The sequence below is a fragment of the Cydia splendana genome, chromosome 13, assembly GCF_910591565.1.
Source record: "Cydia splendana chromosome 13, ilCydSple1.2, whole genome shotgun sequence".
Taxonomy (NCBI): domain Eukaryota; kingdom Metazoa; phylum Arthropoda; class Insecta; order Lepidoptera; family Tortricidae; genus Cydia; species Cydia splendana.
This window is the reverse complement of record NC_085972.1, coordinates 18,498,082-18,525,706: the sequence shown is the minus strand read 5'-3', so window position 1 is coordinate 18,525,706 and position 27,625 is coordinate 18,498,082. Positions and strand designations below refer to the sequence as shown.

The 27,625-nt window shown below is 36.2% G+C and overlaps 1 protein-coding gene and 2 non-coding genes across 8 annotated transcripts in view; 1 reads left to right on the top strand and 2 right to left on the bottom strand.

Annotated features, from left to right (window-relative positions):
• The window catches only part of LOC134796285 (kinesin-like protein KIF12), a 62,860-nt gene that overhangs the window by 14,415 nt on the left and 20,820 nt on the right, over nt 1-27,625 (bottom strand). For all 6 annotated transcript variants that reach the window (XM_063768349.1, XM_063768346.1, XM_063768347.1 and 3 more), the window contains 3 exons: nt 8,786-8,875; nt 5,674-5,821; nt 4,559-4,690 (listed from right to left, as the gene is read on the bottom strand). In XM_063768349.1, coding sequence (XP_063624419.1) covers nt 4,559-4,690; nt 5,674-5,821; nt 8,786-8,875 — 370 coding nt within the window. The remainder of the gene's footprint in view (nt 1-4,558; nt 4,691-5,673; nt 5,822-8,785; nt 8,876-27,625) is intronic.
• Trnap-ugg (transfer RNA proline (anticodon UGG)) lies at nt 6,184-6,266 on the bottom strand. Its single transcript has one exon. It is a non-coding gene; the product is annotated as a tRNA-Pro (tRNA).
• On the top strand, nt 6,354-6,425 carry Trnap-ugg (transfer RNA proline (anticodon UGG)). The gene has a single exon. It is a non-coding gene; the product is annotated as a tRNA-Pro (tRNA).

Below are 27,625 nucleotides of genomic sequence, written 5' to 3'. Positions count from 1 at the left end.
ACAACGCGAGGAAGATGATGATGTTATTTCTAAAGACTTATCGACGTTGATTTTAAAGGTACTTGATATTTTTTCACTTTTAATTACATACCTATATCAAAGATAATAGATAGTATAGAGGGGTCCTGTCATAGTAAATTTTGTAGTCACAGTAAATTTACTGCCATCGACACACGACTAAAACTCAAAATGAAAACGTATAAAATTATCAAAAAATGTATTTATATGGATAAATGATTTTATTATTTTTATATCATTTTGACCCATGTTCATTCACTGATATCTATGTGTTAAAATTGTTAAATATGAAACGGTGTTGTCACGCCATTTAGCTGAGCATAGGCCAAAGGTGTGTGCGCCATCTATCCGAGAATGACTTTTTCTTTATTTCCGAGACACGTTTTTTCCTTAGACTTTATTCATCTTATACGAAGTTACATATATCTTTGCCTATATGGAGTGACGGATATGACGAAACTATAAGGGTTCCGGAACCCTACAAAAAAAGTAGGGGTGCAGCTTTCAACTGTTTGTAACCAACAGCTAAAGCTACCCCTGCCTGTCGTCCAATCTATTCCTGTATGGCCTGATCCCGTAGACAACATGTCAATCACTAACGCTATGTAGCGAACGAATCGCAACTGTCACTGTCACACTAATATGGAAGAGTGATAGAGAGACACAAAGCGATTCGATGGCGAAGCGCAAGCGATTGTCACCTTGGCTAGGCCGCCTGGACCCTTTAGCGTTTTCATCCCTAAAACTAAATTGTTTCTTTAAGAACGCCAATTGAGACTCTTTTTATTGGATAATCCATTATATTCCGTAAATGAATATATGGAAATGACATGTAATAATCTAAATTGAATGTAATTAATTTTTCTATTGACCTGTATTTCATTTTATTTTATTTTAATTTGAAGTTCATTATGAGATATCCATGCTTAGCTTAGCCATGGCCATATTGACATTGTTTTTCATTTTATATTATTTGACATTGTCATAATAATTCAGTTAATTAATTGATTGCTTATAATGGTTTTTAAATGGTATAAAATTATAATCAAATGTTATTTTCCTACTTGACGATCATAATATAAATTCGTATAGATCTATAGTGTAAAATAATTTATATTGTAATTTCATATTATGAAATAAATAAATCTAAATCTAAGTACGGGTCCAAAATGAGAGCGCCTGTGGTGATCTCGAGTAGTTTAAACGCTCTAGCTTGTAGTCCAAGTGACTTTGTGTTGACCTATAATCCATAGCTTGTTAGTCCAAGTGACTTTGTGTTGACCTATAATCCATAGCTTGTTAGTCCAAGTGACTTTGTGTTGACCTATAATCCATAGCTTGTTAGTCCAAGTGACTTTGTGTTGACCTATAATCCATAGCTTGTTAGTCCAAGTGACTTTGTGTTGACCTATAACCAAAAGACGGGCATCGTTACTGACGCGAACGTAGCCGACAGTTTTCTTTTGTCACGATTAGCTGGCCAGACTATATAACAAATTGACACAACCAGTTTTGTACCTACGCCGATCGATGATAGGTAATAGCCTAGTAACTAACGGGGACAGTTTTAGATTCCATCGTCAGATTGCGGCCAAATAGCTTTTAGATGTGCTGTTAAATCTACCTAGCAACTACTCAATTCGTTTAGTCATTTTCAGAATTCAGTTTTTGACGGCGTTTTATGTATGAAATATGTATTTAGGATGATTAGGTGATTATGAGTAAATGTACTTTTCCATTCAAGAACCGATAATATAGGTATGGAATTATGGATGTTGTTGAGGCAGGTAATGAACTTTTTATACCTAAAAAGTAAAATACACGAGTATGTACATATGTATTTGTATAGGTAACTAAAAATATAACATAAGTTTTTGGCAAAAATTTCTATTTTGGTACAAGCTTTTATCGTTGACTGTACTTTTTTTTCACAGGCAACTAATACTCATCGAGACAATTCTAAAAACCCCAAACACAATTAGGTTTCGTTGTTTTATCACAGAGTTCCTATGGCCACGTCCGGTCTCCATCATCAGATCAGCTCGATGACACCATAATATTGCATTGTCACCCGACTTACGTATGTATGCAAAATTTCAGATCAATCGGAAACCGGGAAGTGGATCAAATTTAACTTGCAAGATTTGATTACACACGCACAGACAGACAGACAACGGTCAAGTAAAACTAAATAAAAGCTTGTAATAATAAATAACCTATATCGCATGCAAATTGACTGATAAAAATAGGTAGGTACAAGTTGGTTTTCGCTGTGAGTGCTGATTTTGAACCCCAAGCAAGCGAAATACAGAAATACGGACCAACACAAGTTTTTTCCTCAGCGGCGATAACATATTACAGAAACCTGATTCAGATTGAGAATTAGTTACGGTTTTGATCATATTTTAATATGACCCTGAAGATAGCTCGCATTGATTGGTGCATGCGAAATGAAGTGAAAGTCGTGCGTCGAGACTATCGTCTAGATCGTATCAAAACCATAACAATCAAATCAATCATTGCAATTCAGCGAGGTAATGCTGCCAGCGTCTACGGCACCTTGCCGAGGGATGATTTTTTATTGAAGTTTAGGTTTAGGGATGTTTTATTTTTATTTATTTAGGATAGTTACTTTTAGTTTATAAGTTTTTATACAATATTTATATTTATGTTAATATATATATTATTAATGTTTAAAAAAAAAGAATTAGAATCGACTTCAAGGTCAAAATATCAAAGCAAATTAAGTATGTACATTTGTTGATAGATACATACATAATACGATCCTGTCGGTTCTTGTTATCATCATGTTTATCTTCAGCTATTAACAATATTGACGCTTTCCCAATAAATCACCCCGTCCGTGAATTACTCCTTCAACAATGGCCTATATGTTTAACACGACACAAAGAATTTTAGTGCAACACGTGACGTATGTCCATTTCCATAACACGATTTGAATAATGACCATGCGCCAAAGGACACAGATAAATGGCCGCAGCGTCACGCTACGTAATCAGCGCCCATACATAAATAATCGAGGGTAGTTTACTGTCGTAACTACCTTTAAAATTCAAACCAATTTAAACTTTACAACAGTGTAGGAAGAGGCAAAGTCGAGTGGAGGTTTGGTGAAAAGATTTCGGGTGTCGGATTGTGATTTGGGAAAGTAGACGGTTTCATTTGTTTAGTGTATTGTCAAGCTGTTAAAATGACCTTCAGGTGAAAAGCGTGGTATACGACCTAATGTATACCTACACTTACAGGGCAAAGAAACTTGTATGTGAAAACGTAGGGCGAGCGCCGCCGCGCCGCAGTGACAAGTGCATATCGTGACTTGGATAATACCCAACTGTGTATTGCAAAAGAGATGCAGATAGGTACTCTACCACTGCCAGTAGGATTAGGATGGTTTCTTCGCATTTAAATAAATTATTCCACATTTTTCAGGATTATGATAATGCGTATTTCAGCAAAACAGGGCACGATCGGGATTGAACCCGGGACCTCTCACACCCAAAGCGAGAATCATACCGCTAGACCATCATGACACTCGGTTTTCCTTTTATAAATTTCCAGTCCAATCCAAAAAGGTTGTATTGAACATTTGTGTAAATACACCTTCATTTTATGTCTGTATATCATTGTTTTATGAGTCATAATTTGACTGCAATACTTAACGTAGTTTTAATTGCGTAATAATTGTACATCATCATTATAGTAGGTTTTAACACTTACATATGGATTCTTCAAGGAACTTTCGTAAAAAAGTACGGTATCTATTTAATGTAAGATATTTGTTAATCAATGGAAGATCTTTCACATTTAGGAAATACGTTGAAATCCTAACTCTATTTGTATATGAAGTACCTACGTACAACCGATTTTCGCGGGATCCTTCTAACGATTACCAAAGCCCGATTTTATTGCTTTACTAGTCACAATTTCACATTCACTAGCCCGAATTGGCACAACCAGGTAAAAGGCATCACTTCAGTGGCAGATCGGCTGTAGATCGCGTCAGCTCTTAGGGCTACTCCCGACTAGCGTCTTCCGAGCGGCCAACTCTACATGGCTGGCAGCAACGCCATTTTCCATAGCGCTTACTAGACGCCGACGCTCAAAAGCCGCTAGTGTGGGGTGGCTCTTAATATTGCCAGAAATTGAATTGAATTGAATTTGAACGAAGCCCAGTGGATTCGCTATTCTTACCTTACCAGGTGGGCCGGTTAATGCGTCTTGCCGCTGCCTGTCTGCTCGTAGCAGAAGGCGTACAGGGAAAATGTTCGACTTGTAACCTAAGCTGGAGTATTCTAAATCTCCTGGGGAATCCAAACTAATCATCTACTTAAATTAGGCTTACCAAGCCCGGTGGCCTGGTTAATGTGTGAGTTTTCCCGCTGCCAGTCTGCCCGTAACAGAAGGCCGTGCAGGAGAAACCTTCGACTGCCATCTCTAGGAGCCACTACACACCGGAGTATTTTAGGACGTCATCATAATCTAAACTTATATTTTATATATGTAGTTCAATTAGGCTTACCAAGCCCGGTGGGCCGGTTAATGTGTGAGTTTTCCCGCTGCCAGTCTGCCCGTAACAGAAGGCCGTGCAGGAGAATCCTTCGACTGCCATCTCTAGGAGCCGCTTCACACCGGAGTACTCCAGGATGTCCTCCTGAGATATAAAAAAAAAACAATTTTAGATGATAACATAGCTCTGCTAAGTATGATAGGTACCAACTACATTGGTTATGTCTCGGAAAACCGGATTTAGCTCTAAAATTGCACATCAAAAAAGATAATAACTGTAAACGGCGTTTCCGATTCAACTTTCTTTGGAACAAGCATTATATTAATCTAGTGGTTATAGTAACATTAAGTTCACTCAAAATACATAGATAATCGAGATTATCACCAATCTATGGGTAAACTCACATTAAATGAAGAGTCATAACAAATCTACTAAGTTCATTACGATTGATATGATAATTACCATAACTAATAAGTAAGTGTTGCATTGGTACCTAACTATTTAAAATACCAACCAACATCGTCTAATTGGTTTAAAATATCCAGTCAACAAATTGAGAAAACAAAAACATCGTTAATAATGACAGGAAATGGGCGGCCATAACAAGAGTACAACATGCCAGTCACTTCCCCAAACTGTACATACGTACCTACGGTGTATTGATTCATATTTTTATTTGATGAACAACCGTTACATATCTACAATGTACCTATGTGTCCTATGTAGGTATATGTATAATTATAGTACATTTTGATACAAGTGCGCTAGATATGTAATTTTGTACGAGTCCCCAAACATACCTAAATTTCATAAAAAACATGGCTAAATACTTCAAATACGACTTTAAAAAAATACATTAAATACGTTTGTGAAAAAAATACAATAAAACAAATATTTGTTTTTGTATACGTAAGTAGATATAGGTGATATCAAATAAATTCAAAGCTCTGAGCGAAAAATAAATGAGGGTAACGTTTTTCTTCACATACCTACTTAGTTGATTAATTTGATTATTTTGCTTTTGGCTCGATACTCATACCACGTTTTCTTTCTCCAGGGTTCACAGATCACCTATAATTTTGTAGTTACCTCTAAAATATAATATGATATCAGATATTCCTTCTCACCTGAGTGGCTGCAGGCTCAAAGACCACATTGTACGAAAACAGCTTGGTCTTTCGTCCCGGGTTCTGGCAGATGATTTGTCCCTTGCCTGGGAATTCCAACATGTCACGTTCTTGCATCGCTCGCTCCTTCTCGTTGAGCGGACGAACTCTGAAAGAAGAGTTTAGGTTTTTAAAAATGGCTGCTGTGTTGGACGACAACTTTTCCTAAACATTCTGGAAGGCAGGATTGAAAAAACAAGGGAAGAAGGGAGACCTAGAATTACTTATCTCAGCCAAATAAAAAATAATGCGTCCTATGAGGAAATTAAAAGACGGCACAAGAAAGAAATTAGTGGATTAGTCCACCGACAAGAGCAAAGCTCTTAAGTTATGATGTTGATGATGGACGACGGTTGTAACACGTTATGATTCAGTAGGTACCCCCATCGCCGTATACCTTAAAAACGTCATTTATACGCAATTAGGAAATGCACTGGTGCCTATTACTTTTTTCTGCGAAAATAGCAAACAGGGCACGACCGGGATTTGAACCCGGGACCTCTCACACCCAAAGCGAGAATCATACCGATATTCTAGCGCTAGACCATCGTGCCTTACCTTATATCACCAGGTTTCAACACAAAAAGTCTGGAACATTTGTGTTGTATATAGTTGTATATAGTTTTATAAACCGACAGAGCGGCATGATGGTCTAGCGGTATGATTCTCGCTTTGGGTGTGAGAGGTCCCGGGTTCAAATCCCAGTCGTGCCCTCTTTTGCTGTCTTTACCTTACCTTACCAACAGCGCTCTTTGTTGCAAAGGATGTCCTTTGACAGTTTGTTTTAACCGACTTCAAAAAAGGAGGAGGTTTCAATTCAACCGTATGTTTATTTTCTTTATAAGCGGAAACAACTTATGCTCAGGTAAATTGGAACTTATAGCAAAGATCGTAGGCGATTATTATTTACCAATTATCAACGAAACTCCATAAAAACAATGTATTCTAGAGGTTTGGGCTATTTGTAATACATTTCATGTAATTTTTTGCCTACTTTTAATGGTATGTTAAACTGTAAAAGTACCTAAGTGTTTTTATACAAAGTTTGTTATGAAACAAGTCAACATTGTGGATTGTGGAATCCACCATGACGTCCATGACAGTTTGTCACTCACTCCTGGCGTGCTGTGACACAATCCAATATAAATAATTACAGTGTTCGCCGATGTATGGTATGCGGCATTGGGTTCATGGCACAATCCATAGGCGAATTTGCAAAAACACAAATACATGAGCCGCTGAGTATCAGGATAGTATAAGATGGAGACGTATAAGATGCAGAGTTTTTGTAAATAACGTAGGTACCGTAAAGTAAAAGTCTCAGCTAAATCTGCACCATCTGCACCAAGTTTATCAAACGTCATAATTTTTATAGTAATTTCACGTTTGCTGTGATCTTTTCACACACTGTCTTTGCCATTGTGCAGAGTTCGCTTGGTATGTCAGGATCGTAGCAAGTGGAAATCTGTGGTGTCAGCCTACCCCTCCGGGAAATAGGCGTGAGTATAATTATGTATGTAAACAATTGAACATGCCGCTACCGCTTTTGTTTTGTAAGACCTCCACTTTTTTCACAATACAACGTCACAAACATGGCTTCATTCAAATGAAAATCGATTACTTTAATGCGAAGTCTGTGTCAGCAGCCGCTGTCAATATTCGGTGACCATTCGCCGCCTTTGTTCGGCTTTCCTTGTTCTTGTACTATAGGAAAAGGTTTTTCACCTGCAATTTGCGATTATTTAACGGAATTCGCTTTGGCCTTCCACTTGACTTTAGCTTCAGGTTTAACACGAGGCTAGACAAACATAGATTGTGGATGGTTGCTATTGTCGTATGTGAAACGTAAAATGTCGAGGACAAATTTCAATTCCGAAAATTTTGTTTTCAATTGAACTAATGTTTACATTTAACGCCTATTCAACCGATTCAACGTGTAGTTTGGAATATAAAAGGGGCGAATAAAGCATTTATAGGATAAATTAAAGGAGACTGTGATAGGGTAGATTTTATCCCAAAAATCAACCCTTTAGGGTGTGAAAAGGAATTAATAGCTGCTGAACCGATTAAGATGAAATTTGGGTTGGCTGACCTGTAAGTATAGACAATCCAGTCTCAAATCCATATGTCTTTGCCCTAAACAGTTTTTAAGCGTAGTAGTCCTTGTTTATAGGTAATAAGATTCAAGTATTCGTTAGAAGAGGCTGTTACAACTTAAAAGTGCAATTTAGAAAATGTATAAGTATTATAATATCGAAACCTAAGTATAAGTCAGTAGTAATAATAACCAAAACTGTGAAATTGTGAACCATCAATTTTTGCTACACCCTTTCTAGGGTCCATGTATATAACATCTGTACTATGGTATGCAAATAAAGATCTCTTATCTCTTAAAAGGCCGGCTTATAAAATATTTGGTCAAGCGGTCATAAGGCAAGAAGAACTCCTGTATCTGTATAGGAGTACGTACTGCGCTCAGACACAGTGAGAAAGGAAAAGGTTCACTTCGCTTTCGCTCCTTCTGCTCTAACATAGACAAACGAATACCCTTAATTTTCTTTGGCTCTAGCGGCCTTCTGTAAGTTTAGTGAAGTAGGTATATGTACGGTCAGCTAATAAAGTGGTCTACCACTTTTGGACTCTATCATCTGATTGATAGAGTCGAAAAGTGGTAGACCACTTTCTTGGCTTGATTTCAGTATTTAGGTCGGAGGTTTTGTTATATGGTGTTAAAATAGAGATGTCGTCGGCAAAGAGTACGCAATGATTTTCAATGATTTTTGGCAGGTCGTTAATGTAAATTAAAAATAAGAGGCAACCGATAACACTTCCCTGTAGTATTGATGCGTTTGTTATTGCTATTTCGGATTGTATGTTTTTTATTTCACCAGATTTGTAGTCGAAATGTTCCAGTTCTACCAGTTGCTCTCTGTTCCACAGGTATGTCGCAAGCCATTTATGTGTCATTCCTCGGATGCCAATCCCATACAATTTTGATAACAAGATGTTTGTATTACATACTGTGTGATTGCTAATCAACGTTACTAGAATAATAATGTATCTATTAGTTTACCTGACGACGACGTTGATATTGTCTTCGTCCGAGTTGAGTGTGGTGCTGGAGCCCCGGGAGCTTCGGTCCAGGCTGCCGGCCCGGCTGCCACTGAAACAACACCATGGTCATCAGGATGGGCTATTGATTAATTGATAGTAGGGTAACTAAATTGTATGACAATCCATACACACTTTCCCATTAAAATAACACATAAACTAAACATAGATAAAACGAATTAAAAACTAAACTTAAATATAAACCAAATAAGTATAAAATCTAAAATCTCCGACGCAAAGGTGCCCATCACCATATACATACGGCAGACGAGACGTAAGTATATGCGAGCGTACATTACAAACTGACAATAAAATAAATAAATAAATATTAGGGGACATCTTACACTGATCAACCTAGCCCCAAACTAAGCAAAGTTTGTACCTACTATGGGTGCTAGGCTAGGCGACAATATTCATACTTACATAGATAAATACATACATATATACATAGTAAACACCCATGGCTTCAGGAACAAAATATTTGTATTCATCACACAAATAAATACCCTTATCGGGATCCGAACCCAGGAAGGACCATCGCCTTCACAGGCAGGGTCATTCCCACTAGACCATTGGTCGTCTCCAATCAAATTTAATTTCAACCAGATTAAGACTGAATAAGGTTGGTGACATGTTTTAAATTTAGTTGCCGTACAAATTACATTTAATTAAAACCAAAAATATTACTTTGCTAATCCGCGAAAAGATAACGTGCTAGACAGGTCATTCCGTTGCCGGGCGTCAGACCCCCATATAACCATTCCAGTCGCAGAATCACAAAGTGGTAACTAAATGTCAGATGTGTCGTAACAGAGTCCACACAATGTGTCTAGAATTGTTTCGAAACAAAGTGTCGTCGCCGTGTCTACACTTTTCAGTAACAAGGTGTCGACACATTTGTGTGCACTTTGCGTGCGGTTTGCGACTAAATCTGACAGCAAATTTGTGACAGCAAATGTCAATATAAAATACCTCTTGAAAACCAAGGTTTGTCAAACTACTATTAGTGTCTCGTGTGCTCGTAATTCTAGTAAGTCATCATGGGCAATGCAAATGATAATAATCGACCGAAACCATATAAACACCCAACACCCGTCAACCTTTTACAGAAAAGTTTTTAAAGAAATTCAATAAGCTACTTAGGTCAGGCAACGAATGCTCCAAAAGTTGTAGAGGGAAATGCTCGGAACACAATTTTTGACTCCGTAACTCGGTTTGACAAGTTAGGAGGTGAACATATCAAAAGTCCCCGGCCGTAGCCCTTGAGCGGGGGGGAGAGAGGGGGCTTTGAAGGTCCCATTTTCCCGTTTTTCGATTATATCTCGGAAACTATGCATCTCAGCGACATGGCCATTTATACAAAATGAAAGTTAATTTAATTTGTTACAAGTTTATTCAGTCAATTTTTTCGATATGTTGAATAGTTTTTGAGATATCCGCTCTGGAAAGTTTATTTAGGGCTCTCAATTTTATCTTGATATATCTATATCAGTGAAGGTGCTAGGCCGTGTTTGGTATCGTTTTCGTATAAATCTGGGGTGCTGAATCCATTTAAGATATCACATTGACACCATTCCACAAAATAAAAATAAATCTTTTTAGGGTTCCGTACCTCAAAAGGAAAAAACGGAACCCTTATAGGATCACTCGTGCGTCTGTATGTATGTCCGTCTGAATACACAAAATAGTTCTTTACCTATAGACGACAGGAAAACCTATTAGAAATGTGCAGTCAAGCGCGAGTCGGACTTAATGTACGGAACCCTTAATACGCGAGTCCGACTCGCACTTGGCCGGTTTTTTGAAACTCTTCTTGACGCTTAACCGCTGAACCGATTTCGTTGAAATTTGGTATAGAAATAGTTTGCGTCCCGGAACAGGACATAGGATAGATCTTATAACCAAAATCATCTTTTGAAGGTGTGAAAAGTGGCGTGGAAATTTGTACGGGAAATCAATACCCGCTGAACCGATTTATATGAAATTTGGGATGGTCTACATCTTTGATTTAGTTAAAAATGATGAAAAAACATGACTTCAAACCTAAACTTAAACAGTATTAACTTCAAGAAGTCAATTCTGAATTCCCCCCTACACCTCATTTCACACCTTTAAAGGATGATTTTTGAGATAACTTATTATATCCTGTCTCGGGACTCAAAATATAGTGTACCAAATTTAAATTAAAACTGTTCAGCAGTTTACGCGTGAAGAGGAGTTTAAAAGAAAGTATTTTAATAAGTTTATATGTTTTTACTTCGGAATGGTGTCAATGTGATACCTTAACTAAATTTGGTACTTACTGCGAATTTATACGAAAACGATACCAAACATGGCCTCGTAGCTTTACTGTTGTAGAAGTCAAAATAAAATTGAGAGCCCTAAATTCTTATTACTTGGCCAAACTTGTGTAGAAGGAAAAGGTAAAATAAAAGTCTTCGGCAGGAATATAAGACACAAATATAATTTTTTTTTGCGTTACTATTTCATTCATAAAATATAAACATACCTTGATTATACTATTCTAGTGAGATCCTCATAGATAAACAAAAACATTTACTTAAAAAATTACAAGGTCGAAATGTCACGGAACTTGTGAGAGTAATATGTGAAAAATAAAAACTTTTATGACAAAAAAAATCTGGACACAATTTAAGAATCACCCAATTGCGTCGAGGAATCATCTGTATTTTTGCTTGTTTCATTACCTCCTCGCTTCTTTTTTGTCCTTTGTATTCTGTAGCAATTTGTTAGATCTGAAAATAAAGATAACTTGCGTCGTCACGGATGTCGATTTATAGGTTTTAGGGAGTGCAGAATTCGAAAACGATGATCATTTTATAATCCAAGATGGCGGCTACGTATTTTGTCATAAAAGTGGAATCCAAAATGGTTATCATTTTCTAAATCTGCGCCCCCCAAAACCTATAAAACGACACCCATGACGACTTTTATGACATAGTGCATGGCCGCCATTTTGGATTTCAAAATGGTTATCATTTTCGAAATCTGCGCCCCCTAAAACCTATAAAACGACATCCATGACGACTTTTATGACATAGTGCATGGCCGCCATCTTGGAATCCAAAATGGTCATCATTTTCGAAATCTGCGCCCCCTAAAACCTATAAAACGACACCCATGACGACTTTTATGACATAGTGCATGGCCGCCATCTTGGAATCCAAAATGGTCATCATTTTCGAAATCTGCGCCCCCTAAAACCTATAAAACGACACCCATGACGACTTTTATGGCATAGTGCATGGCCGCCATTTTGGATTTCAAAATGGTCATCATTTTCTAAATCGGGGCCCCCTAAAACCTATAAAACGACATCCATGACGACTTTTATGACATAGTGCATGGCCGCCATCTTGGAATCCAAAATGGTCATCATTTTCGAAATCTGCGCCCCCTAAAACCTATAAAACGACACCCATGACGACTTTTATGGCATAGTGCATGGCCGCCATTTTGGATTCCAAAATGGTCATCATTTTCAAAATTGGGGCCCCCTAAAACGTATAAAACGACATCCATGACGACTTTTATGACACAGTGCATGGCCGCCATTTCGGATTCCAAAATGGTCATTACTTTCGAAATCGGCACTCCCTAAAACCTATATATCGACACCCATCTCGACTTTTATGACAAAGTGTTTTGCTACCATCTGCATGCAAGACATTTCTATTATTTTTACGTACAAAAATGGCCCCCTGTCAACTTTCAATCGAGATTTAATCGATAATTTATTCGATTAATATTCAGATTAATTCAATTTCAATCTATGTTAGGTCGACTAAACTAATCGCGATTAAAATTTGAGAATTAACTTTTTTTATCCCATGAATTAGTCGAATAAACAGTTAATCGATTAATGCCCATCTCTGACCACGGAATTTTTACACTTTGAGAATATCTGAAAACAAATCAACACAAGGAGCCATTTTGCAAATCCAGTAACATACCAGTAACTTTGTTATTACTTTTGACAGCGCGTGTCATGTGTCAACACAGAGTCGACACAAAGTCGAAACATTGCAACTACTTTGTGACTGCAATATTTCTCAGCCTTAAACCATATTTATACATCATAATTAACAAGTTTCGTAGTATGTAAAGCGTTATTTCTGTTATTTAAGTATAGTATACGCATCGAAGTACTAAAAATGCTTCAAATAATATAGTTATGAACACAGGCACTGAGAAGTAAACAATTTCATTTCCGGCTAAACTAAAACAATGTGGTGGCGCGTTGATTATATTACACTTAGTTTATCAAATCACTCGAGCAGTTTAATTCCCCATAATAATTTAAGTCCTATTATAATATAAATGCAAACAATATATAATTACGTCTTGTAATCCGTTTTAGAGATGGCGTATTAATGTCACTTATTTTTATTTAAGTATTTTTCCATCTGACAGTTTCCATTTGACAGGAACAAAATGAACGAATGAACGAATGATTTTGGCATAAAGTAGTCGCAAACCCGAAACAATGTGTGCACACGGCGACCACACTTTATGTCACTTTGTGTCATGTGTCGACCCTTCCCCATTTCTGGTAACTGTGTCGACACGGCATCGACTCTGCGACTGGAATTGTGACCGAAACAGACGGTGTCGACACAAGATGTGTCAACACCGCGTCGTAACGGCGACTGGAAATGGTTGTATGGGCCGTCAACATCTCATGCTCTACCATGAGTTCCGTGAATGACAGTCGATAGTGAGAAAGTTAAGGAAAATGTATGGAGTAATTCTACAGTGCCTCTACCGGTCATCTAAAGAACTAAAAATTTCAATTGGTACCATGAGTTATAAACGTTTTTACGCGAGTTTTCCATACGTGCTTAACTTCACACCTAAAACGCTCTCTTTCTAATTGTATAACTAGTGGCTCTGTGAGCTGTAGACCTCGCGAGCAGAGCTTAAAACTGAGTAAATGTATGGCGCCGTTGTTTAGAAGAATTTAGAGAACCTAATTTGACAATTAAAACCTTATCTATCGAACCTGCTTACAACCTGACTTAGCCCGCGCTTGATAAATAAAAAATACGAAGTTTTTAATGTTTTTAAATAAAAAAATAATAATAAAAATAAAAATAAAAAAATTATATGAAATTTAAGTGTAAAAAAATACAAAAACTTATATATATCCCAGCATATATGTAATTACTGGGGGTCGAACCCAGACCTTCCGTGCAAACTAAAAAAGCGAACGTTTGCAAAATACACCATGATAGTTCTTACATGAGGTGACGAAATTTAGCTACTCATTCTCAAGTAAAAACTAAATATCTTAATACCTCCAAACCCAGTGAAATAAATTCTCTGAATTTTTTGACATTTAATCTGTAAAAATGTCTCAAAAAGAATACACTCTTATGATACCGATACGACTATTTGTATAAGCGCGAGCTATCACAACTTTTCCATTTTGAAAAATTTTCAAAAACCGGCTCGACAAAAAAATTTCATCTGTTCATAGAATTCGGTAAGGGGCCGGTATATGACGTTTTCGATTTAGACCTCACTTTGTAACCATAATTTGTTCAATAAATGTTTAATAATTGCATTAAATTACACGTATATTTTTTCACGAAGAAACCGTGTACCGACTCATAATGCCATTATATTTTTAATTTGCTGTTATTCTCTACAAATCGACACTAAAAGTATCAAAAAATCAAAATATGGCGTTCCGTTTGAGACAGAAGCAAATCAATTTTGTCTTTGACAGTAATTGAATTATTGTATGATTTTGAAAGCTAGATAATTCAGCTACCAATTTATTATCGATTTATATTTTTACTCACAAAGACAACAGAGAGATTCAATCTCAAATGTAAACTTTCGAACAATTTCCATACATTGACGACATCACTCAAAATTCTTCTTCAAGTCAGATGCCCCAAAGAGTATAATAATATATGTATAGTAAAGATGCCCGTTGGGGCTACACCGGAGCACACGTGTACTTCTTCAAATGAAAATGACAGATTGGTTTTCATGCTTTTGACAATTATATTGACATTAAATCATATACGCACACGAGAAAGCATACCAGTAGATAAATTGTATTTCAAAAAATAGGGTACATAAATATCAGCTCGCGTCTCATTTAAATTTGATTTGCTCTTATTTACGAGTCATAATGGTTGAAAACCTCAGTAAACTATCTTAAAACAATAAGATTACAGTCGAATTTAAGTATTATGTTCCTTCAAAACTCGCCTAAAATGAAAAAAGTTTGAAGACTCATCTTTACTGATTGGGATCAATTTTTATTATGCTGGTATCATTTTGCGTCATTTTAAAAACGTACAATGAATTTTGATGACAATTGTAATCTTGTATTATATTATAGAACTTTTATATTAAAATATTGCCTATTAACAGGAAGAGTTATGTAATTCGTATAAGTAATACCTGAAAGTCTTGTACCTAGATCTGTAATACCATGGATTGCGACGAATAAATTATTATGATTATGCCGTTCGTTCCGTCTATATGTATAATGCGTGTACGTGCTGTTCTCTGAAAATCTTCAAGAAAAAATAACGGCTAGACCAGCACTAAGTACTAGCGAGTTTTTGCGGCTTTGGAGACCGGGATGAAGCTTACAGGCCAATTAGCGCTGTGGACTGGTTATTGTTATGTATACCTATGTATCGAATGTTGTATAAATTTACTATAAAAAGCAATGTTTTATTTCGATTAGGTCTACATTTTGTGCATATTGCATATCTGAAGTATTTTCGTACTAAACTTGAAACTTTCGTTGAAACTAAATAAAATAATGATTCCAAATGTACAGTCACCTGCACCTGCAGCGTTTATGTTACACAACGAAGGCCGCAAAAATATCTGACACGATCTTATTTGTAGAACCATAAGAGCATGTCACATATTTTTGCAGCCTTCGAAGAGTAGGTACCGTCATTATCACCAACTTTGCCCGCTTTTTTTTTAAACGCGAATTTCTCAAAAAATATCACATCATATGACTTTTTTTTGCTCAGCACTTCCATTGTGATCAAACGCATCAGTTTTGAAGAAAAAATTTTTTTATCGTGTTTTTACCCATTTTTTGCGTTTTAGAGGGCGGGCAAAGATATCCGGGGTTTTCGCCAACATTGCCCACGTCAATTTGGTATTCAAATACAGCTCGTATGATGATGATGTCTAAGGATCACTTAAAGGTTTTGGGCAATCCTACCATTCCCTGTTAATAACTTAGCGATAAGCGTAAAACTTTTAAATAAATTTGCTGGGCAATGTTGCCTACCCGTTTTTGCCTATTTCCAAGTAAGGCTCGCCTAAGCATTTTACAAAGGCTAGGGTTGTCACTTTTGAGAAAATCTGTTACAATAGTTTAATGGCCAAAAATATGTTTTTTTTTGTGTTTTTCATTCGTTAACGGGATAAAACATCTAAATAAAGGATAATAAGACAAATTAAATACAGTATATATTTATAAACTTATTATAGTGTACAAACATAACCTTCTTTTACTTGCGAAGTTGGGTAAATTAGATGAAAGTGACAACCCTAATCCGTTTTTGGTGGTGGGCAATGTTGGTATGGATGCCAAATTACCGGATTAATTTGCCCACCGCTAAAACTTTTGTGTATTTAGGCCTTTTTAAGTAGTTTAAATCTGAATAGACATAATCTATGCTTCATGTGTTATAACTCAAACCCGGAAATATTTGTCAAAGGGTTCTCAATTTTTTCTACTTGCATTCATTATTTATCAATTTTTTGCCCGCCGAAATATACCCTATATTAAACAACTCGCTCAAAATTCCCAAGTCAAGTTATGCACAAGTTTGGTATATCAGTTATGCACAAGTTTGGTCAGAAATATAACCTATTTTCTACTAAAAACAGCAGGGTGGCCATAACTATTATCAATTTTTCTACATTAACGAATTTGTTTAAAATTGTCGTTTTGGCCAAAGTTTCCCTGGAGGCAAAGTTGGCGCTAATGACGTAACATATTATTGCAGGTGACTGTACATAAATGTTTCGGTGATTTTGAGATTATTTTCCAGGTTAGTTTACTAACAATCAAGTTATGCAGATACCGATTTCGTGAACGTATAAGTAGTAAGGTACCGCTATTGTTTAGCGATACCGATTATTTTTGAAGGTAAAACTATACCGGTTGAAATATAAAGATATTAAAATTACAGCAGGGACAACCATTTTTTATAGGTGTACCTAAACCATCATTGGCCGAGCGTTAGCAAAGGTCTCGATTTCAGTTTGGGCAAAAATGCTTTTGTATGTTCTCCTTTGCAGATCACATTTCTCAACTGATTCTCGTGAAAATTTGTAAGCAGGTTCGATAGAACTACTCTGTTTCGCTTTATCCGCCAAAATGGAATTGCCACCCTGCCGAAACTTTATTTATTTAAATTCCCATTGAATGGATATTGCACCTTATGAAAAACCGTATAGAGTAGTAAATAACATTTTACATCTGACTTAATGACATCTTGTTTTATTCGCTTTAATTGTACAAAACGCATATCTCGACAAAGCAATATTAGGTAGTAAAATAGTCAACAATCAAATAATCAAATGAATTATAGGTACGTCACGTGTGCCATGAACAGACAAGGAAAGCAATATTAAATGCATTGTTTCTCTTTCATCTTTAAATGGAACGCTTTTACCCTCAGAGGAGCTTTTACCCTCAATACTAAACTAAAAGTACAATCTTAAAAAAACATGATGGGTCACTGACCTGTCCCAGTAAAGTGAGGTAGTGTGCGTGAAGTGCGCTTGTGTGTGAAATGGGGTAAATTGACAGAATCTGAAATTTTACCCACCGCTACCGTCGCCTTAAGAATTGCGACCTGTAGAGGCTTCGAGCAACACCGGCTTCCGACACATCGGAAGGGAGTTGGAGGGGCCCAAGCGATATCTCACCGTACAAATCTTTCTGCCATTTTTCGCGGGGGGAAAGGTGTACACAGTCGCACTTCTCACACACTTACATACAAAATCCAATCTGTAATGACGACACAAATACATAGAAAATTACACACGTCAAAGACAAATCTTGCAAACCTCGATCTCTTTTTGTGTACGGACGAGTGACAAGTGTCACAACACGCACACTAACACATTTTCGTTGAAGTATGTTATTGTATTCTGAGAGATGAGAAGTCGGATTTGTCGCTCGACCGATCCGCAATTTGTACTGAGCGAGCAAAATCGATAAATCCAACAATTACATGAGACTAAAATATAATAATTGTGTTTGAATGTAATTAAACGTATGATATGTAAAAAAAAAATATTACATGGGAAATGTAACACTTTCTTTTTGTAAATTTGATGTCCCCGACCTCTTTTTATAACAAAACACCGAGCAAACAGGCATTTTTGTGCAGCAGTGTTCACGCGCGCGTCTGGACTCGGTCTAGTGAAAAATCCAAGTGCAACTAGTTTTATTACCCGCGCTAGATTAGATTGACGCGCTAATCTTGTACCTCGGCAGAGGGGAAATAGTGCGAATGCCGCCTCCCTTCCGTGTTGCTCGAAGTGTAGAGGAGAACATCCGGACATACAAAAGCAAAACGCCCGAGTCAAAACGTAGACCTTCGCTTCGATCAATGAAAACTGAGCCAGAATTATTCTACGTAAATACTTTACGCGAGTAAACGTGACAGATGTTATCGAAAAATACGTGCGTTTCCAACGTGACATTTCTGTCAACTTGTAAACACAACAAATACGCAGATTTTTCACGAATTAATATGCAATTTTCAACGTAATATGTATAAATTTATAACAGTACGTGCACTTCAAACAACACTTTAAGGGATAAATCAATTAATAGCTCGATAAAAGGCTGATTTAGTACAAAGGTAATGATTTATACTTGACATCATATTTTCTTATTTTCTACTGCTACATTTGCGAAGATCACATTGCTTACGAGCAGTTTTTGGTTTTAGGCATGAACTTATATTTGAAAACAACATTTCCATGAAAACCCGGATGGCATCGTGTATGCATGCGTATGCATGTAGAAGTTACATGTTGCTATTTTTGTTGCTGGGTGCACATAACACATAGTAAGAACATACCGCTAGACCTATTATAATATGTACACAAGAATTCCTACGTATTTTATTAAGTATTATTATCTTAAATAAAATAAAACATACAAATGTTCTGTGAGTTTATTTATTTTTCTTTACTAAGGAACTATAGTTTATTTTCCGATGTTCAAATTCTTGTGTTTGGTACCTAGGTAATCGTTTTTCATGTCAATTTGGTAACAGGAAATGTAAAACATTCTTCAAAAACTTTTGGTGGTGGTTCAGAATCTGAAAATTTAAATAAGGTTTAAACACATTTATTGCCAAAAACCCGATACGTGGGTTCATTTTGTATTGGAAATGGGGCGCTTGGCACTGAAATATACTCGAGATCATTTACTATAAAATTAAGATCGCTATTAAGGTCATACGTAGGGTCTGTGCGGAAAGAGAAGAGTCGTAGGTATAATGTATGGGCTCCCCGACATTTCACGACTCTTCTCTTTCCGCACACTCTATTTATTAGATAATGTTACTTAGCAGTAGGAGACGGCCGCTGTTATGATGCGAACGGAAGCGTACCATGATATAATACATACCTATTTTAATATTCCTTCTCATGTGTGTACTATTTTCATCATAGGTAATAAACTAATAAATATGTAGCCAAAAGTAGCCTGTGTAATCGCGCCGTATAGGTACTTTGCTTCCTATTTTTTAACACGCAAAATATAATTTTAACTCGATTATTAATGATGTTTACGTAATTATCATATTTTGCAATTTTTTTTTTGAATACAATATATTTTATTTTATACATTGTTTACTAACATTGATGTGTTTATTACTTTCGTTGCCGCTATGTGCTCTTTCACCCTCTCTTGCACGCTCCGTTTAGTTTGTCCAATGTACACACTTCCGCAGCGACAGTCTATTTTGTAAACGCCCGGATTTTGGTACGGGATGACATCTTTTGGACTGCGCAACAGATCTGCTACTTTGAAAATTAGGCAGTTAAAAATCGCCAATTACACAAATCCGCAATCGCCGAACATCTTCTTACATCTGGCACAAATTAACATTATGTGTGGTGGGTGGTTTGAAAATGTGATGTCTACCCCAAACTTTTCCAGACACTTTTCGTCGGGTAGATGCACAAATCTCTGTTTTGACATTTTGCTGGGACATCAGTCAGCCGCGACCACGACCAGTGAAACCTGTGTCGAAACGTCGGTAAATCAAGGTAATTGAATAAAATTCGCGTTAGACCCGTCTATAATGTGAGTTAATATGTATTCAAAACGCGAAAGTTTAAAATATTTTTTTTTTTGACATTATTACTTACTCCTCTGCCGAGAAACTTGCACTATTGCGCAAACTTTTGTATGGACTGACATGGCTATTTCTACGTTACGTACAAATCATGAAGAAATAGCAATACATTTGACGTCCCCTCCCCCGCAAAAATCCGCAGACTGTTTTGTAAAGAAAATGACAGCGATGACATCTCCTTTCTAAATGCTCTAAGTGGACCCTCCACAGAGGTAAGGAATACAATCTCCATGTAATTAATTAATGAAAAAGTGTCCGTCAAAAACCTTAAGAGAGAAGTATACTACGTAATCGTCCATACAAAAAGAGAAAGCGTTTTTCCACTTCTAAATACGAGAATCTTCCATTCTCCATGATTTTTAGTACGGTATTGATACAATGAAAAACTAGGTTTATGGGTTTTCTTTTTTTCGCTACTCTGGAGAGATTTAGAACTGATAATAGCTGACAGCGTGTCCAGTTTTTGCAAATACATATTCTCCCATAAAGGAGTTTTCTCATAAAGTCATAAAGGATTCTCCTTACCTCTATCCTCCATATTCACGGCTACCATCAGTTTGGCATTGACATAAACGCTATCGTGAACGTTATTTACTTTGGATAGGTAATTTACCGTTTACTCGTACTAATTAAATAATAATTTTTGCTCTTTTTTTAGTATAGTTAGAAAGGGACAGTATCGTTCGGAGTGGAGTGAAGCACATAAGACCGTAAGGCCCCGTTCGCACGGCAGCTTTTTCAACGCGCGTTAAAAAAGCGTTTGAATGACACAAATGGATAACCATGTATGTATTCACACGAAGGCGGTTTTTAAGCGCAGCGCTTTTTTATCGAGCACTGTTCGATTTTCGGCGTTGAGCGTTGGCGTCAAATTGAATAGAGCATACGGAACTCCGTGTATCTGTTCTCACAAGCGTTAAAAAAGCGCCGGCGCTGCTGTCAGTTGGCTGTCAAGTGTCAATTTTTGGTGTCAATCGTCAAGATTATTATTAGTTTCACCTTAAAAATGTCAACTTATGCTTACAAATTCCTGAAATATTCAAGCTATATTCAAATAATACGTCGTAATAGCAAATAAAGTATGGCTTTGCTGAGATGCGTACGTGGCAGTACGACTCACAAGTGATTTTTAAGCGTTCATATGAACACAATTATTGGAAACGGTAAAAAAGCGCCAACGTCGGGTTTTAACGCAACGCTTTTTAAGCTGTCGTGCGAATGGGGCCTAAAGAAACGTGAAACGTGACATACGGCACGTTTATTCACCGAAAGTAAGTGAAAAATACTCTGCCAACTGATGGTAGAGGCTCTGAGGATGCCTCGTAGAGAGGCGAAACACGTGACGAGTATTGTTCTTTTGGTGGTGGTTTGTTATATTTATTTGTGTATTTATTCTTGCGGTGGGAGGGGGGGAACATTAATTACATGTAAAAAATACACAAGTAAGTATAACGGGTTAGCACTGATTGACTAGCACGTTAGGTATCTTTTCGCGGATTAGCAAAGTAATATTGATTCTATTCCAGTGATTCTCAAAAAAGTGGCATCGACAGGTTAAAGTTAATGAAAAAAAATTTTTTGTACTTTTTTTTAAGAATGAAAAATATGTTTTACTACTTCAAGTACCCAAAATTTTCAAAAGGGAACGGAAAATGAAGAAGTTATTTTCAAGACTTACAATAACCTATACATTGAATACAGGTTAAAGTAAAGCAGGTTACAGTGAAAAATACATTCATTTTTATTTTTTCCTTTGAACGGATAATAATACGAATGTCTCACTTTTAGCATAGATGATTAAACCTTCATACAATATTAAAATGATATTATTACATTAGGCCCCATACCAAATTCTTAAAATAATCGAGACAAGTTAAAGTTAACATTCCGTTACAAAACTCCAGATGTCTGCCTTTAACCACTTGTCTCTACGAAACTACGACACTTGGGTCATGATGGTACCCTACGGTGGTTAGCTTGATACTTACCTAATATTTTGCCATAGTTATGATCTAAATTATTTTTTCTGTGTATGAGTCAAATGCAATACCGCGCATGTACAGGTTGGTACAGGTTAACAGAGAAAATATCCTTGGATAAACTTCGTGCGTGAATATTTTTGTAAAATATATATATATATATATATATATATATATATATAAGGCCTGTGCAAAGTACATTTTAAAAGGTATTGTTTATGTTATTATCATCATGATCATCATCTCAGCCATAAGACGTCCACTGCTGAACATAGGCCTCCCCCTTGGACCTCCATTCGTACCGGTTGGAAGTGACCCGCATCCAGTGTCTTCCGGCGGCCTTAACAAGGTCGTCTGTCCATCTTGTGGGTGGACGTCCTACGCTGCGCTTGCTAGTCCGTGGTTGTCCGTGGTCTCCACTCGAGCACTTTTCGACCCTGTTATTATATAGCATGATATTTTATTTACATAAATTGATGCTTATAAAATCTAAAGAACTAAAACTGGAAGAGCGGTGCTTTTGAACAAGACAGGTTACAGTGAAAAGTGCTACTCTTTATTTTTTATAAATATAAGTATAAATTTAAATAAAAATAATGACTTGGCCTCGATAAACATTGTTTTAGTTTATCTAAATACATTTTTGTTTCATATGAAAAAGAGCAAATAAAGATACATTCAATTCAAAGACTCGATGACAGGTTAAGATGCCACTATTTTGAGAATCACTCATTCACTATTTGTACAAACATTTGTTTTTGAATAGATTAACAAAATATAAGTCATCTGGTAGCGACTGCAACTCGATATCCGACTGCATTTTGCATCCGCCGATATCGGACATTAAAATATACAAAGTTGACAATGTCACCTAACTGCGGAATATGCCTTATTGCAATAAAGATAAGAATCATTATGGCGTAATGACTGCAGCAAACAGAGCCTTGTAGATATGGATCGGACGACAATTGCCTGTTTGTCCGCTCATCTGTTTACATAGTGTCGATCGGTAAACAACTTCTATTATTTTACCGATAGATACGTACATATAGTTTGTTATGGCTTATTATTAACCGGGCAACTAAAATATTAAACAGGAACTTTCATTGGGCATATAATAATATAATATGGCTGTGCATTAATATTTTAGCGCCAAAAAATATATATCAGCTCAAATATAATCATCATATTAATAAAAAACTGGCAGCAAAATCAAGCCTCGTAAAAAAATTATAGGGAACTTAAAGTGATAGGTTGGCGACTAAAATAATAAATTGGCAACTAATATTGTAAAGCGATCATAAAATTTTGTTGTTATCTAGTTGTTCACACTTAAGTAATCATCTATTGGGAACGTGCGAAGTCGGTGGCGCTGATCGTCACAAACACAGGTAATCTTATGGAATGTACGACATTAGTACCAGCGGCAGCCGCTTGAACTAATTTTACTCCATAAGATTAAATTCGTAGAAATTCCGCCAAAATGAGGGCAGCACCAGTCGTGCACATAGCGAATAGTCATAACTGAGCATGTCGTTTCAGCTAGGTAGTATTTTAACACGAAAGCAGTTAAATTTAATGAATATTGGTCACCTTTTACACAAAACACCTCAAATGAATTTACCAATACGTAATGGTCAATATACTTATAGTCGAAATTTCTAATCATGAAACGCTTAATGGCCATTATACCATTAGCTCTTTAAATTTTTAATTACTAATTTCAATAGTTACCACTGTGTTCTGCTAGAGTCATCAGATAGGTGCGACGACGAGCAAAGCGAGGAGGGGCGTGTTAGGTTGACCGTGTAATGACCAAACAAAATATTTTAAAAGAAATTAAACTACCCAAATTCGATTAATTAGTTGACCGGTTAAATACGTGCCGTTTGTTATTTATTAGCTGAGGTATTTAGTAAAACAACCGTTTGGACCAATGACTGGTTTATTACTGAAGCATGCAGGTACAGCGTCAATACATATCATTAGCTTTTAACAGTTTCCAACCAGCGAGTTAAATTGTGGTAATCTGAAATATATGTCAGAGGTGGAGGTAATTTGGAGATGGAGTTTTGGCTCGATTACTCAATGCTCATATGTCATTACGAAAGAAAAAGTGACCAAGACCTCCAGTGCCCAGAGCTGGAATCAATCTAGTACTCTCCTACGTTTTTCGCAGGGGGGTATCTGTTCACAAAATATCACTACAACAAGTGGAGAAATGCGAGCTGGAGGAGAGAAACGTATATGTATGTACCAGCATTTTCCCAAGCTGAAATGGAAGCCCTCGTCCTCTCTCGGTCAATAAAGATTCTCAGTTTCGGTTACATCTCGCCAAGGAATGATGAATGACAAAGATATAGAGAACAAAACTATAATTGATTACATTTAGTATTCGATTGAAAATAATCTCACAATGATATTTCAAGAAGCTTTTAAGTTTGTGCTGCAGAATGTACCTAATGTACCTAGTACCTACACTTACTTTAACACGTCCGCTGCATGCAGGTCGATGTCGGGTCGATTCGGAGTAGAAACTATTCCCCGATTCTGGCCCCACCTCTCAGTGGTCGCCGATCCTGACCCCAGGGCCGATCCACCGCCCGCGCTGAACCTAAAAAAAAAAAAAAAAAAAAAAAAAAAAAAAAAAAAAAAAAAAAAACAAATAGCCCCCCATTTGAATTGATTGCGCTAGGTCTCAGCAGTGCCCGGCGCCTCCTTCAGGTACTTACGAAATACGCTAATTAAACAATACACCTTGCTCACCACGGTAACAATAGGCTTATTGACCCTTTTCTATTGTTCGATCTCGACTCGGGCGCGTTATTGTGTTACCGAGCATACTACCTGGATGGACCCTTCACCCACCGACGTCTTCATTCATGCCTTCTTTATGTGTGTATTATACTGTAGGTGTTTGTGATAGGTATTAGCGATAGGTATTTGCAATAGGTATTAGCGATAGGTATTTGCAATAGGTATTACCGATAGGTATTTGCAAAAGGTACTTATTTGCGATTCATTATCTTATTATCTTACAACCTCTTGGAGCTATTTCGATTTATAAGGAATACAGTTCTAACCTAACCTAACCTAATTAGAATTTACACAAGTAATCCGTCGGTAGCCTAAACTAACCTAAACCTTCTTTTACCAAACCTAACTAAAATCAACCTAACTTCTCATTTCAAACTAACCTGCTTTCACCTAGTCTTCGTTCAAGTTATGTTTTAACCTAAATACCTAAACTTCTTACCTATCCAAACTAAAGCATCCTACATATCGTATACATACTTACCTATATTGTGCATATTGTATTGTGTTATTTTATTTAGTTTTACCTATTTCTAATTCATTATTTTTGTCTGCGATAAATGCAATTCAACCTAATGTAGCCTTTTTTATTCTTAAACTATTCTATCTTCTTAAACTTAGTATGTAAGTATGTCTCATTATCTAATACTTTATAGTTTATTTTCACATACATTTTTATGTTCTTTGTAACACGATAGAAAGTAAACTCGTAGCTACTTGTTTCTTTGTATTATTAAAATAATAACTAGGCGTGTGAGGCATTTCTTGTGCACTTGTTTTCATTGTTATAACAGCTTAATTGCTTTATTGATAGACGTCTATTATATTTTATGCTGACAATGGATTATTATGTGGATATAATTTGGGTTTGAGTACAGGGAGCGTCTGTTTAGATGAACTTGTTGAGACATGTTACTTTGTATGATTTTAAAAAAATTACGAGACGTGTCAACTGGTTTCAACATGATTTAGTCTAATACGTCGGCATTTCTTGTGTGTTGGTATTCATTGTTATAACAGCATAATTGCTTTATTGGTAGACATCTATTATATTTTATACTGACAATGGATTTATTGTTTCCTATTATGCTTTTGAATTTGGGTTTTAGTAAAGAGAGCGTCTGTATTAGATGAACCTGTTGAGACATGATTTGAACGATACTGTATCCTGCTCACTATCACAGTATAAAAGCCGAAGAGAAATGGCTTTGAGTAAGTATTACTGTCGTGGCAGTCCTCTGTATCAGAGCTCCTTGTATCTACTGCAGTATATAGAAATATAGTGTTAATTCAACAGTGAAGTGTTTAAGTGTTTATAGAAAGACCCAACAATGGATGTAAGTATGTCTTTTATTACCGTAACTTACTTTGTTTTGTTTTCACTTGTGTTCTTTGTGTTTTAATTATCAAGATTGTAGACAGTGTGTAAATTATTGTTTTATATTGTTTCAGTTCACTGAAAATACTTTCAAGAACTATTACTACCCGGATGATAATAAAGACGAATCAAGCGATGAAGAGGGTACGCTTGGTCTCAAAGTTAAACAAGCCATCGCAAAGAAACGTTCAGGAAACAATATGGATAGCTTCTTTGAACGACCTAAAAAGCAGTCTAAAGTTGTGAAACGGTCTTCAAATGTGAGCAAAAGTTCACCAGACGGTGTTGCAAACTTGTCATCCGGACAAGACGACGGGGCCTATGCATCACATTTGATTAAAATCGAGATATATGATATGCATAAAATCAAAAACGTCCCACCCATGGAACACTGGAAGCATGCGGACTTCAGATTGAAATATTTTGCGTTGGAAGACGATTTGGAGCTACAAAATACGCGAAATATTATTTATAACATAACAAAGCAATTAGCTTCTAAGGACAGTAGTGTGAAATATTTTATAGATAATAAGAAACAGTGATAGTTATAATTATTAATGATAGTAGTAGCTTAATGATTGTGTTAACGTATTTCTCATTTTTTACCTCTCCTTAAGTACATTTTCCATGTAACAGATTTTTTTTGTGTCGTCTCGTTTTTTAAGTAACAAAGAATGTTAAGAAATATTTTGTAAATAATAAAATTTAAAAAAAAATGTGTGGTTTAAAAGGTCTTTGTATTATATGAAAAAATAAAAAATCTTATTTAAGTACACGTATTATTTTATTTCACAAAAAATGTTTTAAACATATTCCTTAATATAAGGTCATTACATACAGAATTATCAGAAAACAAACTTAGCATATCTGTCATAGTTTTTCCATGATATTTAAAATACAAATAAACTAGACAATATTCACCACAAACTGAAGTAAAATGGTTTTGAAGAGGTTTATTGTTATAAAACCACTGTCTGGTGTTTCTTTTTAAAAATAAGTTATGGTAACCTGAAGGTTTCCGTCCGAAGGAATCAAAATATTCTCCTATACCAGTAACATCAATGTGTATGGCAACCCAGTGGGAGCCTGGTTTCGTGTCAGGGTCCAAATTACTAACAATAAAGACAGGTAGATCGACCCAAATAGGTATTTTGTTAGCAGCAAAAACATTTGATTCAAAAAGTGGGTTTAATTTCTTCATACAAAATTGAATCTCATTAGTATCC